The sequence below is a fragment of the Scyliorhinus canicula genome, chromosome 6 (assembly GCF_902713615.1).
Source record: "Scyliorhinus canicula chromosome 6, sScyCan1.1, whole genome shotgun sequence".
Classification (NCBI taxonomy): Eukaryota; Metazoa; Chordata; class Chondrichthyes; order Carcharhiniformes; family Scyliorhinidae; genus Scyliorhinus; species Scyliorhinus canicula.
Window position 1 is genome coordinate 151985906 of NC_052151.1, and position 18014 is coordinate 152003919.

At 43.0% G+C, this 18014-nt stretch overlaps 1 protein-coding gene across 5 annotated transcripts in view; it reads right to left on the minus strand.

Annotated features, from left to right (window-relative positions):
- LOC119967585 (nuclear pore complex protein Nup153-like) overlaps positions 1–18014 on the minus strand; it is a 77024-nt gene that overhangs the window by 24884 nt on the left and 34126 nt on the right. For all 5 annotated transcript variants that reach the window (XM_038800303.1, XM_038800301.1, XM_038800304.1 and 2 more), the window contains exons 7-9: positions 16467–16518; positions 11916–12335; positions 1116–1463 (exon numbers count right to left, since the gene is read on the minus strand). In XM_038800303.1, the coding sequence (XP_038656231.1) occupies positions 1116–1463; positions 11916–12335; positions 16467–16518 (820 nt within the window). The remainder of the gene's footprint in view (positions 1–1115; positions 1464–11915; positions 12336–16466; positions 16519–18014) is intronic.

The following is an 18014-nucleotide window of genomic DNA, read 5'->3' on the forward strand; positions in this document are numbered from 1 at the left end:
GTTTAGATAAATTGCTCAACACTGAGATGTCAGCTGATAGAATTCACTGAAACAAGTCAACAAGGATGTTTTTTAAATGTCCTTTTTAAAATATCCCATACATGTGTTGCCTCAATGCAAACCACACCATCCCCTTGCACACCAGGTCATCTGACATTTGTTCTTAAAGTTGCTACATTTTGTTGCAATCTCTCTTAAAACATCACTTTAATATCTAACACATTTTCCCTCCCTTCAGTTCTGATTAAGAGCCAAAAGTACTCAAGCGTCAACTCTGTTTCTCTCTCCTTACAGATGCTGCTGGACTTTTTCAGCATCCTCTGTTCTTGTTTCAGATTCCAGCATCCGCAGTATTTTGCTTATTTTAACAAACATGTTTTGCGATAGATTAGACAAGGTAAAAATGTAAGTTTTATGTTAATACAATACAATCTCAATCGTGAAATGAATGTTAATGGGATATCCCAGTGGACATGGGGATCTTGGAAAGATAGATGCAGGTCATCTCTAACTCTTATCAATACTGCCCCTCTTTCACTTTATCCAGCCAGCCAACAATAGCGCTTTAAGGGGGGTTGGGGGGGGGGGGGGGGGGGGGTGGGGGGGGTGGGGGGGGGGGGGGGGGAGAGATTGCTAAATTATCGTTTAATGGAAAACTCTTACAAAATTGACAAAATAAATTATTACGCTTTATCATCATTTGGGAGATGATGTCACAGTTGTGATGTCACTGGACTAGTAGTCCAAAGGCCCAGGTTAATGCTCGGGGGACACGGGTTCAAATCCCCCCATGGCTGCTGACGGAATTTAAATTTTTAAATATGTCTGGAATTGAAAGCTAATTTCAGTAATGGTGATGGTGATTGTCTTTAAAAAAAATCTGTTTCACTAATGTCCTTTAAAGCAGGAAATTTCTCTGCCATCTCTCCTGGTCTGGCCTACATGTGACTGCAGATCCCCAGAAATGCGGTCGACTCTTAACTGCCCTCTGAAACGGCCTGGCAAGCCATTGGGTTTCAAGGTCAATTTGGGGTAGGAAACGGTGATGTCCACATCGCATGGGAGAATTAAAACAAATGAAATCCAACTGAGCCATGAAACAGAATGTCACAAACCTGGAGTTAGGGAATCTCTATCCTTTTGCACACTCTTCTGTTGTTTCCGCTTTCCACGGGGGAGATTTTCATCATGCCCTGACCCAGCAGACGCAACGAGCAAACAGGCAGTAGGGTTTGCTTCAGTGGGTAACAGGACGTTTTCACACTCCGAGCCAGCTGGAAGAAGTTCAACTATGCTGATGCTTGACGTGTTAGCTGAAGCGGCCATTTGTGGGACAGAACAAATTACTTCATTTATGTGAGAACAGGAGGAGGTTGCCAAGGGTGCAGGCATCTCTGTTACATCAATATTCTGAGGGTTTGTCACTATGCATATGTCGCTACTTTGTGCCTGGGTGCTCATTTCTGTAAATAAGAAGTCACAGATGCAGTAGGTTTTCTCAGAAAAGTGACCATGATTTCTACATATATGTAAGGCTTTAGCATTTCAACTATGTACAAATTTCCAATTCCATATGCTAAAGTCTGCTTTTCAATAAGATTAGTCCTGATTTAAAGGATGGATTCTATTATTTTTTATCATTCACTCTCTGCCCAAACACTATTTATCTATGTATTTACGTTGTGCATTTATGAATCCCCTATGTTTTCTTTTCATGTATGGAATGGTCGGCCTGGACTGCAGACCTCGGTACCCGTGACAATAAACAAATCCAATTCAATCCAACACTGGTTAATGTAGAAGTTATAGACTCTCCACCTTTCAACTATATTTGAATGCCGCTGTGAGGATCCACCAAATTGCACCGTGGCAGAATTGTTTATTAAAAATGTGAATGCACAGATGTTGCGCAAGATTACATTGCAAAGTGTGACAAAGATCCATCCATCTGCCTCCAAATGATGTTTGAAGTAATAATGTAAAATTAACGACTCTGATTTTAAATGAACTGCACAAACTTTTTACCACTTGCACACACAAGAGATGTCATGTCTAACTTAGTGTCATGTGAGAGTACCTTTAAGAAATTGGTGTTTATAAATGGGTGAGTATATAAATATCTGTAGTGAGAGTAACTTTAAGAAATGGGTGTTTAAGAAATGTACCTTTAAGAAATGGGTGTTTATCAGTGATGTCAGAGTGTGGGTTAGCTTGAGTTCATAGAATAAACATTGTTTTGCTTTAAAAAATACTTTTCCATTTCTGCTGTACCACACCTGTAGAGTGGGCCGTGTGCTCCCCATACCACAATCTAGTAAAGGTTGTGGGTCAGGTGAACTCCATGATACACTTTGGGGTTCTCTAAACCCTGGTCCATAACAAATTGGGGGCTTGTCCGGGATAAAAGTCCATCTGTTGGATTGGCTTAGTGAACTTAAAGACAGTGAGGGGTGAGCATATTGTGGTTGCTTTTCAGGTGTGGTATTTTAGTTTAAGTAGGGTGTGTGTAGTGGGCAGTGGCTCTTTCAGAAGCTCTGTCGTTTTTGAGGGTGGAGACGGTCACACACAGTACCTTACGGACAGAGACTAAAAGCAGACTGTTAGGTTTGGCAAAAACATTGCAGTTAACATTACCTGACAAAATGTGAAAAGATGAGGTAATTATGGTGGTGGCAAAGCATTTAAAGTTGCCTGATATACAGTCTGACTCATGAGAAATGGCAAAGATCCAGTTACAGATTAAGAAACTTGAACATGAAAAAGAATTAAAGCAACTTGAATATGCAAAGAGAGAAAAAGAAAGAGAAAGGGAGATACAGATCAGGGAAAAAGAAAAGGAGAGAGAAGAAAGAAACAAGGAAAGAGATAGAGAGGAAAGGGAAAAAAGAGAGTTTGAACTTCAGAAAATGGCTATGAAACATAACTGTCAGTTAAAATTGGCAGACGTAAAGGGAAACGTACAGTTGGAGGATAGTGATGAGGATAATGAGAAAGAGAGTCATAGTCGAAGGTTTGGTGGGGATCTATTTAAATATGTCCAAGCATTGCCAAAGTTTGACGAGAAGGAGGTAGAAGCCTTTTTCACTTCATTTAAGAAGGTAGATAAACAAATGAAATGGCCACAAGACATGTAGGTATTACTGATTCAAACAAAGCTGGTAGGTAGGGCTAGTGAAGTGTTTGCATCACTACCGGAGGAGGTATCTGGGACGAATGAGGAGGTGAAAAAATCCATCTTGGGTGCATATGAACTAGTGTCTGAAGCCTACAGACAAAGGTTTAGAAATTTAAGGAAAGAATTTGGTCAAACATACATGGAGTTTGAAAGGATCAAACAGAGTAATTTTGATAGGTGGATAAGGGCTTTAAAAATAGACCAAAGATATGAAGCTCTCAGAGAAATTATACTTTTGGAGGAGTTTAAAAATTCAATTCCTGATGTAGTGAGGACTCATGTGGAAGAGCAGAGGGTTAAAACTGCGGATTAGCAGCAGAAATGGCAGATCATTATGAATTCGTTCATAAATCAAAGCTTGGTCTCCAACATTAGTTTCAGCCGGTGAGGGATAGAAACTGGGGACATGAGAAATACTCAAGTGGTAAAAGTAAAGGCGATCTGATGGGAGATAATAAGGAGAGTGTACGTCAGACTAAAAAGAAATCTAGGACGGTGGAAAAGAAATGTAAAATTTCAAATATTTTCACTGTAATAAACTAGGCCATGTAAAGTCACAGTGTTGGTGGTTGAAGAAAAGCATTGGGAAGGCTGATGTGGTAAAACAGGATAAGACAGTGGGTTTGTTAAAATGGTAAACAAAAGCCCAAGTGAAGCGAAGGAGGTGCAAAAGATTGTACAGCCTGATCAAGAGGTGATTGATAAGAAGGTCTCTTTAAAGAATTTACTTGTGTGGGTAAAGTGTACTCATGTGTATCAGGAGGAGCAGGTAAAGCAATCACAATTTTAAGAGATACAGGAGCTAGTCAATCTTTAATGGTAAGAGATGAGGAGTTATATAGTTTTGGAAAAATGTTGCCAGAAAAGGTGGTAATATGTGGAATTCAGGGTGAGAGGAGTAGTGTTCCATTATAGAACATAGAACAGTACAGCACAGAACAGGCCCTTCAGCCCTCAATGTTGTGCCGAGCCATGATCACCCTACTCAAACCCACGTATCCACCCTATACCCGTAACCCAACAACCCCCCCTTAACCTTACTTTTTATTAGGACACTACGGGCAATTTAGCATGGCCAATCCACCTAACCCGCACATCTTTGGACTGTGGGAGGAAACCGGAGCACCCGGAGGAAACCCACGCACACAGTGGGAGGACGTGCAGACTCCACACAGACAGTGACCCAGCCGGGAATCGAACCTGGGACCCTGGAGCTGTGAAGCATTTATGCTAACCACCATGCTACCCTGCTGCTAAGGTAAGGTTGGAAAGTCCAGTGAAGAGTGGTGAAGTGATAGTAGGAGTAATAGAGAAACTATCTTGTCCAGGAATACAGTTTATCTTGGGTAATGATATAGCTGGATCGCAGGTGGGAGTGATGCCTACTGTGGTTGGTAAACCAGTGGAAAATCAGACAACTGAAGTGCTGAAGGATCAACATTCTGGGATTTTTCCAGATTATAGTAGTAACAAGTTGTAACAAGGTCGCAACGTCACATGTTAAGACAAGAGGAGAAATCAAAGAGTGAAGATAAAGTTGAAGGGCAATTATCAGAAACAATTTTTGATCAGATGGTTAAAAAAGAACAAGAACATGTGGAGGATGAGGCAGATATTTTTAGTTCAGGAAAATTGGCGAAGTTACAACAGAAAGATATAGAAATAAAATAGATGTATCAGAGAGCATACACGGAAGAGGAATCTGAGTGTTACCAGAGTGTTATTACTGTAAAAGTAATGTCTTGATGAGAAAATGGAGACCTTTACATATGCAGGCGGATGAAAAGTGGCAGAAGTTCATCAAGTAGGGTATAGAAAGGAGGTGTTGCAAGTTGCACATGAGGTACCAGTGGGAGGTCATTTGGGAATAAGGAAAACTCAAGCTAAAATACAAAAACATTTTTATTGACCTGGACTACATAAAGATGTAGTTAAATTTTGTCAATCATGTCACACATGTCAAGTGATAGGGAAACCTCAAGCAGTGTGTAGTAATGCACGGGAGGCAGGAGTTCCGTCACCACACCAATATTTATTTACAATAACGATGTTACAGGAGCAGCTACAAACAGTGCTGCTAGCAGTCCAGTCAACTCAAGACTGGCTCACAAAGCCTACACAGGTGATTATATGGGCCCCCTCAATGAGCTATCATTGAGGGAGCTCATACTCCAATTGGCCAACCAATAAAGCCAATTGGAGTTCATTACACAGTGATAAAACCAGCGCCCTTAATACCCATTTCAGCTTTGAATAACCTTTTACAAGGGTCCTAATTGATTACATAGGATCGCTTCATAAAACGAAAAGTGGGAATCAATACCTTTTGACTATAATGGATGTGCCTACTAGGTTTCCAGAGGCCATTCCAGTATGTAATATTACAGCTAAAAAGATTGTGGAGGAGCTACTTAAATTCTTTACCAGATATGGACTACCCACAGAAATACAATCGGATCAAGGGTCAAATTTTACTTCAAGGTTATTCAAAGAAGTTATGGATAGTTTAGGAATAAAACAACTTAAATCAACTGTGTACTATCCAGAATTGCAGGGATTTAACGAGATCTGCTCCTTCCTCAGGTGAATGAAGAGATATGTTCCAAAAACATATATATCGACAAATTCAAAGATACCAGACAATGCTTAGAATGCAAGCATTTGCAGGTAATTAAATCTTTACAGATCCAAAGATAGGGGTAACCCCAGGTTAACGAGATGTGAATTGTCTCTAGCTAGGACAGTTGGTAGGATTTCGCAATTAAAGATAATGTTGAGGGTTTATTGTCAAGATTATCCAGAGGATTGGGATAAAGGAATTCTATTCGTACTGTTTGCAATTTGGGATGCACCTAACGGGTCAACCAAATTCAGTCCTTTTGAACTAATTTTTGGTCATGAGGTAAGAGGACCACTTAAATTGATTAAGGAAAAATTGGTGACTGAGAAATCGGAAATTACATTATTGGATTATGTGTCAAATTTGAGGGAACGATTAAATAGAGCAGGTGAATTGGCTGGACAACATTTAAAAGTTGCACAAAATGTGATGAAACGGGAAGCAGACAAGAAATACAAAGTTTGTAGTTTTGCCAGTGGAGATAAAGTTTTAGTATTGTTACCAATGGTGGGTGAACCTTTAAAAGGAAGGTTTTGTGGACCTTATCAGATTGAAATGAAATTAAGTGAGGTGAATTATGTGCGACAAACACCAGATAGGAGCAAGGCTCATCGAGTGTGTCATGTGAATATGCTTAAAAGGTACTTTGAAAGGGGCGGAGACACAAAGGATGAGGTTTTAATGATTCTAACTCAAAGTGACGAACCAAATCCAGATGACTGTGAATTTGACATACCTCAAATTAAATTGGAAAACGAGGATGTTCTTAAAAGTAGGGATAAGTTGTTGAGTTACCTTCCAGAGGAAAACAAATTGACCTGAAAGAGTTATTGATATCACATGGGCAAGTTTGTGAAGATAAATTGGGAAGTACTAAAATGGCTATACATGATGTAGATGTGGGAAAGGCTGTTCCAATCAAACAACATCCATGCAGACTTAATCCTTTAAAAGTGATGTGGAGATGCTGGCGTTGGACTGGGGTGAGCACAGTAAGAAGTCTTACAACACCAGGTTAAAGTCTAACATGTTTGTTTCAAACACTAGCTTTCGGAGCACTGCTCCTTCCTCAGGTGAATGAAGAGATATGTTCCAGAAACATATATATAGACAAATTCAAAGATGCCAGACAATGCTTAGAATGCAAGCATTTGCAGGTAATTAAATCTTTACAGATCCAAAGATAAGGGTAACCCCAGGTTAAAGAGGTGTAAATTGTCTCTAGCCAGGACAGTTGGGAGGATTTCGCAAGTCCGGGCCAGATGGTGGGGGGTGATGTAATGCAAGATGAATCCCAGGTCCCGGTTGAGGCAACACTCATGTGTGCGGAACGTGGCTATAAGTTTCTGCTTGGCGATTCTGCGTCGTCGCGCGTCCTGAAGGCCGCCTTGGAGAACGCTTACCCGGAGATCAGAGGCTGAATACCCTTGACTGCTGAAGTGTTCCCCGACTGGAAGGGATTGGCACAGGTTAACAAACAGATTGAGAGTATACTTACAAATGTCATAATTGAAGTGGGTTGCAGCCAATGGAGCTCACCCACAGTGATGGTGCCTAAACCCAGACAGTAGCAAACGGTTGTGTGTGGACTATAGAAAGTTTAATTCAGTTACAAGAACAAACTCTTATCCTATCCCACGTTTGGAGGATTGCATTGAAAAAGTGGGACCATCAGCGTTTAATTCCAAATTGGATTTACTTAAAGATTACTGGCAGGTACTTTTATCCGATATGGCGAAGGAGATTTCAGTTTTTGTGACTCCAGATGGTATATACCAATTCAAAGTTATGTCATTTGGCATGAAAAACGCCCCAGCCACATTTCAACGGTTAACTAACAACGTTGTTTCAGGATTACCCAATTGTGCAGTATACATTGACGATCTGGTAATTTTCAGCCAGACATGGAAAGAACATTTAAAATATCTGATGGAGTTATTCGATCGACTTCAGGAGGCGGGTTTGGTGATAAACCTAGCCAAAAATGAATTAGGAAAAGCCCAAGTCACTTTCCTTGAGGAGTTTCCGATACCCTCGAGATGAAGGGAAATTATGAGATTTATTAGCATGAGTGGATTTGATCGAACATTTGTGCAAAGGTTTTGTAGCGTGGTTGCTCCACTGATGGACTTGCTGAAGAAACATCAAAAATTTCAGTGGACAGCAGACTTTCAACACGCATTTGACTGCCTGAAAGCTGTGATAACCAATGCTCTTGTGTTGGAGATTTACAAGGGACTCTGTGATCAGATTGAACTAAAGTATCTGACTTTAAAGAGAAATGCCGAGGCTTAGAGAAATGGATGGATCGTGCAGAGACCTTCTTGTTCAAAGAGACTGTCAATCGAGAAGGATTCCAGTTGGAGGAAAAAGAAAAAAAAATAGATGGACTATATTATTAATTTTTTTTGTTTTTCTTGAAACGATAAAGTACATTTACTGTGTGCATTTCTCAAAGGATAGTGAAAAGATGAAAAATGAAACCATCTTGAGGTTGATGGGTTTTTTTTCTTGGAGGAGGTGTCATGTGAGAATACCTTTAAGAAATGCGTGTTTATAAATGGGTTTGTATATAAATATCTGTAGTGAGAGTACCTTTAAGAAATGGGTGTTTAAGAAATGTACCTTTAAGAAATGGGTGTTTATCAGTGATGTCAGAGTGTGGGTGGAGCTGGGCTGTATGTCCGCTTTTTACTTTAGTTTTAGGCTGTTTGCTGCAGGGTGTGTTTTAGTTTCGTTTTCAGAGCTGGATAGCTGCAGTAACAGCCAGAAGGTGTACGTGTCTCTCTCTCTATAATGTAAAAACTGTAAATCGATCGTTTGGTGATTTAAAACTAATAACAGTTCTCAGTAGTGACTTTAACCTCTTGTGCTTCTGTTAAAGGTTTTGTTTTTAAGTCTTCTGGATGTTAAAAGGAAAGCTTAAAGGATTACTTAGTGTTGTATACTTTGGGGGTTGTATTTGAATTCATGGTTGCTATGATGTTCACTGTATGTTTTAAAAAGGTTAACTTGAGTTCATAGAATAAACATTGTTTTGCTTTAAAAAATACTTTTCCATTTCTGCTGTACCACACCTGTAGAGTGGGCCGTGTGCTCCCCATACCACAATCTATTAAAAGTTGTGGGTCAGGTGAACTCCATGATATACTTTGGGGTTCTCTAAACACTGGCCCATAACATTAGATATTTACTTGGTGTACCCTTAAAATAAACTGTCAATTTAATATAAGTGCTCAATTCCAATCCATCAAGTAATTTCCCATTTTTTCCTATTGTTTGGTGTTCCTGAGGGAATGTGGAAGAATGCTGATTTTACCACAACATCTAACGACTAAATATTGATCCAAACATAAAAAACACCATATATTGTTTTATTGATCAGCACAATAAATACAATCAAAATCAATTTTAAGCTTCAATTTGCCCACTACATAAAATAGTTAAATCTAAATTGCTTGTGCACCTTCCCTCCTCTAGGTTTGAGGCCCCAAGTTCACAATTCCAGGGGTTGTGGAAACCTTGACCATATTGCTGGAGTTCAATTTACCTGTGTCCTTAAGGATCTTGAATACCTCAGCAGGTACCTCTCTCCTCTAACAATACCAAACTCTTCCTGCTTCTCATGGCTCATGCATTTTAACCTGGCTCCATTCGATTGCCCTTTTCTGAGTTGCCTTGTCGTAGAACAGCAAGCAGAGTTGCATACAATAGTCCAGCCATAGCCATAACAAGCATTACATGAGATAACCTCAAAAATTGGGCCAAGGGACTGCAGCATGCAATTATCTTGCAAATGGAAATGTAAGAATAATGTCACCACAGTCCCAGAGGCTGCTCTCCCCTTTGAGAGAGAGCAGACTGGTGGTGGTTTAACCTGAGGGTCACCACACGTCAGGTGAGGGGCAAGGTTGAGAAGGCAGGGCCTTCATGGATAACCTCAGCAGGTACGGGAAATGAACATTGGCATCACTCTGCATCACAAACCAGCATCCAGCCAACAAAGCTAACGGTCCCTCTTGTACCTTGCACGCCACTGATGACTGCTGCTATGATAACAACCTTATTTATGATATGTTCCCCATGGTCACACACCAGCTGCACAGGGAACAGAATTACTCTTGGTACATGTAAATGACCAGGATGACATGATGTGCAAGGATCAAGTCAATAGCACCATGCACCCGAGGAAACCAGTAATCTAAACAAGTCCTTGTGCTCACTCCATGGCAAGAAGAAATGAGATTAAACTGTTTCTCGGGGTACATAGAGCATTTGTGACCTACAGCACTGCTCTGCAAACTGCTCCACCTGACAGAACATAAAGTTACCCAGGTATGTCCTGCCCACAAAAAGTGAGACAAACCCAATATGCCCAGTTATCACCCCATTATTTTACTCTCCAAAATCAGCAAGGTGTCATCAACAGTCCTATCAAGCTGAATATACTCAGCAAAAATGATGCTCCCAGACCTGTTGAATTTCCCCAGCATTTGCTGTTTTTATTCTTGTTTGGGTTCTGTCAGCTTTAGACCTCACGAGAGCATTGGTACAAACTTGGGCAAAACACCGTATTCCAGAAGTGAAGTGAAAGTAACTGCCCTTGAAGCTGCACTTTACAAATCCTACCACGCCAACTGCCGTCTTTCCAATGAAGATGGGCCGCACGGTAGCATGGTGGTTAGCATAAATGCTTCACAGCTCCAGGGTCCCAGGTTCGATTCCCTGCTGGGTCACTGTCTGTGCGGAGTCTGCACGTCCTCCCCGTGTGTGCGTGGGTTTCCTCCGGGTGCTCCGGTTTCCTCCCACAGTCCAAAGATGTGCGGGTTAGGTGGATTAGCCATGCTAAATTGCCCATAGTGTAAGGTTAATGGGGGGATTGTTGGGTTACAGGTATACGGGTTACGTGGGTTTGAGTAGGGTGATCATTGCTCGGCACAACGTCGAGGGCCGAAGGGCCTGTTCTGTGCTGTACTGTTCTATGTTCTATGAATGATTGGGTGCAAAGTAGGTCCATTGCTAGCCCACCTCCTTCTCAGCCAGCCCCAACACAGCCTCCATTGTACAATTAATGGCCACGGAAGGACCTTGATGCACCTCCGCTGCAATAAGACACTAGTCAGTGGAAAGCGGGCAAGAGTAGAAAGGCCATTGTTTTCACGAAGGCTGATGAAAGGGCAGGAGGGAAGAGGAAAGGTACACCCTTTGTGGGGTTCCCTGTGCACATGGGGTAGCTCCCACCAAGATCATACTGCTCCTCCACCCCACATCCCCCACTTTGTGCCCCGTGATGCCCAATACCTCCCCCACGCAAAAGAAACTGGGATTTACCTGGGTCTGGTTGCCATCGATCTTCTTCATGGACCTCCTTGATGTCCCAGCAGCGCCCAGTATCTACTAATCTCTTCTGGTACCACTAGGACTGCATGAGCTGTTGATCAATCAAGTTGCCCAGAAATTCTCAAGGGCCAGGCTTCTTACCACTGAACAGCAGAAATCCCACTCTCTGCTTGTTGAGGCCTAAAGCTACCCACAACATAATATCACTGCTGGTTCAGACCTTTTCAAAGCCAATCAGTTTGCAAGTAATTCGTAACCCCCACCGTGTAAAATTAAGCCGCAAGGTTGCATTTGACTGAGTAAGAAATCTCCAAAAATGCTGATTGTATCAGCAACCAGAAGACATTCCAACAAAAACCTCAAAGTACCTCATGATGCGGTAGTGATGGATACACTCTTTTTAATACTGTGTTCATCTGTCCAAGAATAAGATAGTTGTTGACTAAATTTCAAAAATGCATGTGGTGATTTCAAATTTCACGCCATCACTTCAACATTTTTGCATGCTATCACTGGTCATTAGGAACAACATGCAAACCCCCATCAAGGTTCTGTCTGCACATTTCCATCACAAGTGTGCACCTGAATCTTGGACCCCATTTTTGAACTTTATTTAATCTCATGCATAATTCATAAAAATGAGCACAGCATGGTCCAATTTAAACAATGGCTTATAAGGCTGAGTAATTAGCAACATTAAAGTAGGGCATCTCTATTAACTCCACCATATTGAGAAAACTATTTGAACTTCTAGAACTATTTTTTTGTATTAATATTTACCATCTGTTTGGGTCCCTTTACAACTTGTAGCTATGCTCTCATCAGCTGCAGGAGTCCATTGTCTTTGTAGTGCTAGTCCACATTTCAGTACTTCACAGCCTCGACATCTCACTGCAGGAGCTGAATTGGTGATTGAACAAGTATCGCAAATCCATTCATCGAATGAATTGGGAGAGTTTCTCTCAACGCACTTACTGGATGCTTTGGAAAAGCTGGTCATTGACTTGTTAACTGGGTTTTCACTAAAGTGAGAATAAAACAAAGTTTTGGGGTTTGTTCTTGAGTCAGAAGTCATCCAAGTTGCAAAGTGCTTACGCTTTACTTTGGTCTGAATCGCTCTAAATGGGGAGATGGTAAATCTCTCCTCTTCATTTCTACAGTTGTTGTTGTAATTCTGTAACCTTTGCGAGGGCTTGGGTCCTAATAAACGAACAGAAAATGATAGGCGTCAAAACTGCCTCTCTTCAAAGCGAGCTGCAGTGGTCAATCATAAGATGTTAATTTTACTATTTTAATACTGTTACTGATTTATATTTCACCTTTCACAACCCAAAGAGCTTTACGGCAGATTTAACTACCACAGTTCAAACCACACAAAACTTTTAAAAGCTGTTGGAAAAGTAAAGCAAAATGGGTTATCGCAAACATCTCATTAGGCTGAGTACGAATCCAAAAAGTTGATTGTCCTCAACTCCAAAAGGACATGGAAGCAAAGGCATGAATAACTTTAAATTATTACAATGGTCCTGACATTTTTAGGCAGGTAGGAGGGGTCAGATGCTTAGGGTGTCAAGAGCTCAAGGGGTTAGTCTGGGGTTGGGGATGCCGGTGCTTAGGGGGTAGTCAGGGATTGAGGGGTTGGGTGCTCAGACAATAGTAGTTGGGGATTGGGGGAGTTGGGGGTGTTGGTTGTTCAGTCGGTTAATCGGGGATGTGGGGGTCGGGTGCTCAGGGGGGTAGTCAGGGTGTGGGGGTGTCGGGTGATGGGTATGGGGTGGTGGGTAGTTGGGGAGTGGGAGTGAGTACTATGTGGGAAGAGTAAACATTGCTGTGAGATTTGGAGTGCTTTGACACTCTAGTTGATTTACTCAGAGTTTTGTTGGTTTTATCACTATTGTTAAGTAAATCCATATAAAATCCAGGGTGAAAATAAGGCGAGCAGCTGAAGTCTACGTGGTTCTGGTCAATCATGGAGCAATCCGGGCAGTGTAAAACCATCAATCGGAAGTTTAAACTTCCCACATACGTACTGGGGATGTGCTTACGTTGTAACTTCTGATGAGTCCTGCATGTATGTTTAGGCGTAGCAGAGACCGGAAGATCAGGACCAGTGCTTTCTCATGGTGCCTCTGGTTTGTTTACCATGCGATTGATTATCTTAAATCTGCGTCCCGTGGTTACATTTGCCATTGGAAAAAGTTCCTCCTTATTCACTCTATTAAAAACATTCATGGTTTTGAATATCGCTGTTAAATCTCCCCTTATCCTTCTCTGCTCAAAGAGCAACAACCCCAGTTGCTCCAGTTCATCCATGAAAATGCCTCATCGCTGGTACCATTTCAGTAAAGTTCTTCTGCATCTTCTCCAAGGCCATAACATCCTTACGAAAGTGTGGTGCCTAGAGCTGAACACAACACTCCAGCTGAGGACTAACCTGGATTTTAGAAAAGTTTAGCATAGCTTCCCTGCTTTTCCCTTATGCATTTCAACTTCAAAGATTTATGCCACAGGGGTACAGTCTCAGGGTAAAGGGTGAAGACTGAGGTGAAGAGAAATTTCTTCACTCAAAGAGTTGGGAATCTCTGCCCCAGAGGATTGTGGATGATCCATGGCTGACTATATTAATGGCTGGATGAGAGCAGCACAATGGCACGGTGATTAGCACTGCTGCCTCACAGCGCCAGGACCCGGGTTTAATTCCAGCCTTGTGTCACTGTCTGTGTGAACTATACACATTCTCCCGTGCCTGCTTGGGTTTCCTCCAGGTGCTCCGGTTTCCTCCCACAGTCCAAAGATGTGCAGGTTAGATGGATTGGCCATGCTAAATTGCCCCTTCATGTCCAAAGATATGCCGGTTAGGTGGATTGGCCATGCTAAATTGTCCCCCTAGTGTCCAAAATATTAGATGGGGTTACGGAGATAGGAGGCGGGATATTCTCAGCCCAGGCCGGACCAGAGAATCGCCGGGACGGGCACGAATCGCGCCACGCCGCCCAGATGCCGGTCCGCCGATTCTCCAGAGAGTGGCAGGGTTGGTGCGGCACCGGTCAGGGGCCGCTCTACGTGCCCCCCCCACCCCCGCGGATTCTCTGCCCGGGATGGGCCGAGCAGCCGCACCAAACATCCGAGTCTCGCCGGCGCCGTCTACGTGTGGTCTTATCCGGCGGGACCATGGTGTAAATGCATCTGGGGACGCCTGGTTGTGGGGAGGCTTCGCTGTGGCCTGGCTCGCGATCGGGGCCTACCGATCGGCGGGCCGGCCTCTCGGGCTGGGGGCCTCTTTTGCTCCGCGCCGGCGCCTGTAGCCCTACGCCATGTTGCATCGGGGCCAGGACGGAGAAGGAAGCCACTGCGCATGTGCTCATTGGCGTCGGTCCCACTGCGCATGTGCTCATTGGCGTCGGTCCCACTGCGCATGTGCTCATTGGCGTCGGTCCCACTGCGCATGTGCTCATTGGCGTCGGTCCCACTGCGCATGTGCTCATTGGCGTCGGTCCCACTGTGCAATCGCAGACCCGCGGTGCCCATCTGATGCCTGGAGCGGCATGGGTTGCTCCAGTGTCATGCTGGCCCCCTGTAGGGGTCAGAATCGCTGCCCTGAGGGCATGTTGACGCCGTCGTGTTTCACGACAGTGTCAACATGCCCTCAGGAGTTTACGACAGCGTCAACACTTAGCCTCAGGATCAGAGAATCCCACCCAGGATGAGGGCATAGGCCTAGATCGGGTGCTTTTTGGAGATTTGGTGCGGACTCAATGGGCTGAATGGCCCCCTTCTGTACTGTAGTGAATCTATGCTAGCCACATTTTTGGTCTCACCAAAGGATATAGGAATCAGGCAGGAAAGTGGAGTTGAAGGCCAAGATCAGCCTTGGTTGTATTGAGTAGCGGAGCAGGCTTGACAGGCCGTATGGTCTCCTGCTATTTCTTGTCTTCTTGTATATACATACACCCCAGGGTCTCTGTGTTCTTGCGCCCGCCGCCCCACCAGCCCACCCTGGAGAATGCACAAATTGGATCACATTGTCTCTCTTTCTTCTAACAAGAATGTTTCACTTCACACCTCTTGGTATTAAATCTAATCTGCCATGTGTTTACATTTCACCAGACTGTCTATACCCTTGAAGTTTGTTACTATTCTCTCCATTGTTTACTGCACTTCTGAACATTGTGTCATTTACAAACTTTGAAGTTAGACCTTATATATTGTCCAGATAATTAATATATTAAAAGAAGCAGTGATCCCAATATTGAAACTTGGGGGACTCCATAGTATACTTCCTGAACGGCTACCATTCATTCTGCTTTCTGTCCCTTCACCAATTTTATATCCATCCTGCCATTGCCCCTTTAATCTCATGGGTTTTAATTTTGCAAACAAGGTGCAATATTTTGTCAAAGAGTTTTTGACTATAATAACCATACTGCCCACATTACCTCTCTCAATTACTCCATCATAGAACTTGGTAAACTTAATCAAACACAATTTGCTTTTTACAAATCCGTGCTGACTTTCATTTATACGCATTCTTTTTGGGGCTGGTTCGCTCAGTTGGCTGGACAACTGGTGTGAACAAGATTGGTGCCAATAGCATGGGCTTCAAACCTTGTTCCAACTGGGGTGGATTTGGTATCTGCCTCCTTGTCCTGCCTGTGATGGAGGTCATGGTGCTATGGATTAGACCTTCCTTCAAGCAGACAACTGAAGAAGGTGGATGGATTAATAAATTCCTTGCAAAATATAAGAATAAATGGAATGGAGTGATGAAAGCTTTATAGTCCACCTATCTTGACCCACTGAGGTACATTTGTTTTCTACTTAAAACTTTCCTTTATTTCCATAATTATGAATCAAGTCTTTTACAAGTTTATGCATTCTAGGTAGCACAAGTGCGCTTCTCCTTGACCACGACTGGTTTCTGACTCTTCAGAATATCACTGGCAATGCAAAGTGCAGCCATGCGGAGATCCTTTCAGTGACTCACTGAGGTACATATACTGAATCCAAGCAGAGCATTTGTCCCTTGCCCCGATCACCATTAAATATTCACAGGTTGGTCGATAAAAACCTATTACATGTTAAAAGGCACCAGAGTTGCAGCCAAATTGATAAAGTCACTCCATCACTGATCCTGCTGGCCAATCCACTCTTCAAGACAATTTACAAAGTAATTCACCTCGTAATAAATTTACATTAAAGGCGACAACCCAAAACAGTTCACCTGTGGTCCAGGCAAGCATGCGGAAATCAAATACATACACTTATCTCCATTAAGTTTAAGGAATAAGATGCAGCTGATAAATACCCTGAAAGTTATTTAGTAATGTTTACCTTCTTCGCAAGATGTTGGAACAAATGCAGTACCCACAGATTGACCATCTTTCTGTTAAAGAAGAAGAGACAGAATGAAATGACTGACTCTCAGTCAGATCCAGGCTACTTCAGCTGTTAAGAGTTGCCTTCAGATCATCACTGTGAAAGTTCCCGGTTATACAGGTATTCTCCATAGTGGGGGCTGGTTAGCTTAGATGGCCAACATGTGGTTCAGAACAACATCAGCAGCATAGATTCAATTCCTGTTCTAGCTGAGGTAGACTTAGGACTGCCTCCTCACTCTGCCCCTGAGAATGGACGGCAATGGTGAAACACCACTGACAAAAAAAAACTGCCAAACAAACGGCTCAGGAAGTTAAGCATCAATCGACAATGTGCTGTCTTCAGGAAGAGTACACATGAATGAATTCCCTTCATACCTGACTACTATTTCATGGTACCAAACATTTTCCAATACCAACAGGATCCCTGCTAACATCACCGAGTACATCTCTGAACTAGGATCTCATATTAACATTTGCCATAGTATGTAAATGGCTAAGACACTGCAAGAGCCTTCTTGTGGCGTTATGTAGGGGGAAGGTGTGCACGCAGGAGCTCCCACTACGGTACTGTTCTTTCAGCCTTTTTCATCTCGTTTCAGGGGTTATTTTTGTTTAAAAATCCACTTGTTTAATGGAATAAGGTGCCTACATATGAGAAATGCCCAGAAGAAATGAAAATGAAATGAAAATGAAATGAAAATCGCTTATTGTCACAAGTAGGCTTCAAATAAAGTTATTGTGAAAAGCCCCTAGTCGCCACATTCCGGCGCCTGTTCGGGGAGGCTGATACGGGAATCGAACGGTGCTGCGGGCCTGCCTTAGTCTGCTTTCAAAGCCAGCAATTTAGCCCTGTGCTAAACAGCCCCATGAACCAGGGGGAAACAAGTGGGTTCATAGACTGAACACGGAGAGAAGGCCAGTCGCTTTTTGGTTCACCAGCTGGGGCTTCAGACGGCTTCCTGGGAGATCATGCAGATACATGACTCGAGTGGCAGCCTTGTTTCTGCCCCAACTCAGGTCAATGCAGCTTTTGAAACATTTTATCGGAGTCCCTGACGGGGAGTTCGGTGATGACAGATGTTTTGGATGAGCTATCCATCCCAGTGGTGGGGACAGAGAGGTGTGAAGAGGCTTGGAATATAAAAGCAGGGATGTACTTCTGAGGCTTTATAAAGCACTAGTTAGGCCCCATTTAGAATACTGTGAGCAATTTTGGGCCCCATACCTCAGGAAGGACATACTGGCACTGGAGCGGGTCCAGCGGAGATTCACACGGATGATCCCAGGAATGGTAGGCCTAACATACGATGAACGTCTGAGGATCGTGGGATTATATTCATTGGAGTTTAGGAGGTTGAGGGGAGATCTAATAGAAACGTACAAGATAATGAATGGCTTGGATAGGATGGACGTAGGGAAGTTGTTTCCATTAGCAGGGGAGACTAGGACGCGGGGGCACAGCCTTAGAATAAAAGGGAGTCACTTTAGAACAGAGATGAGG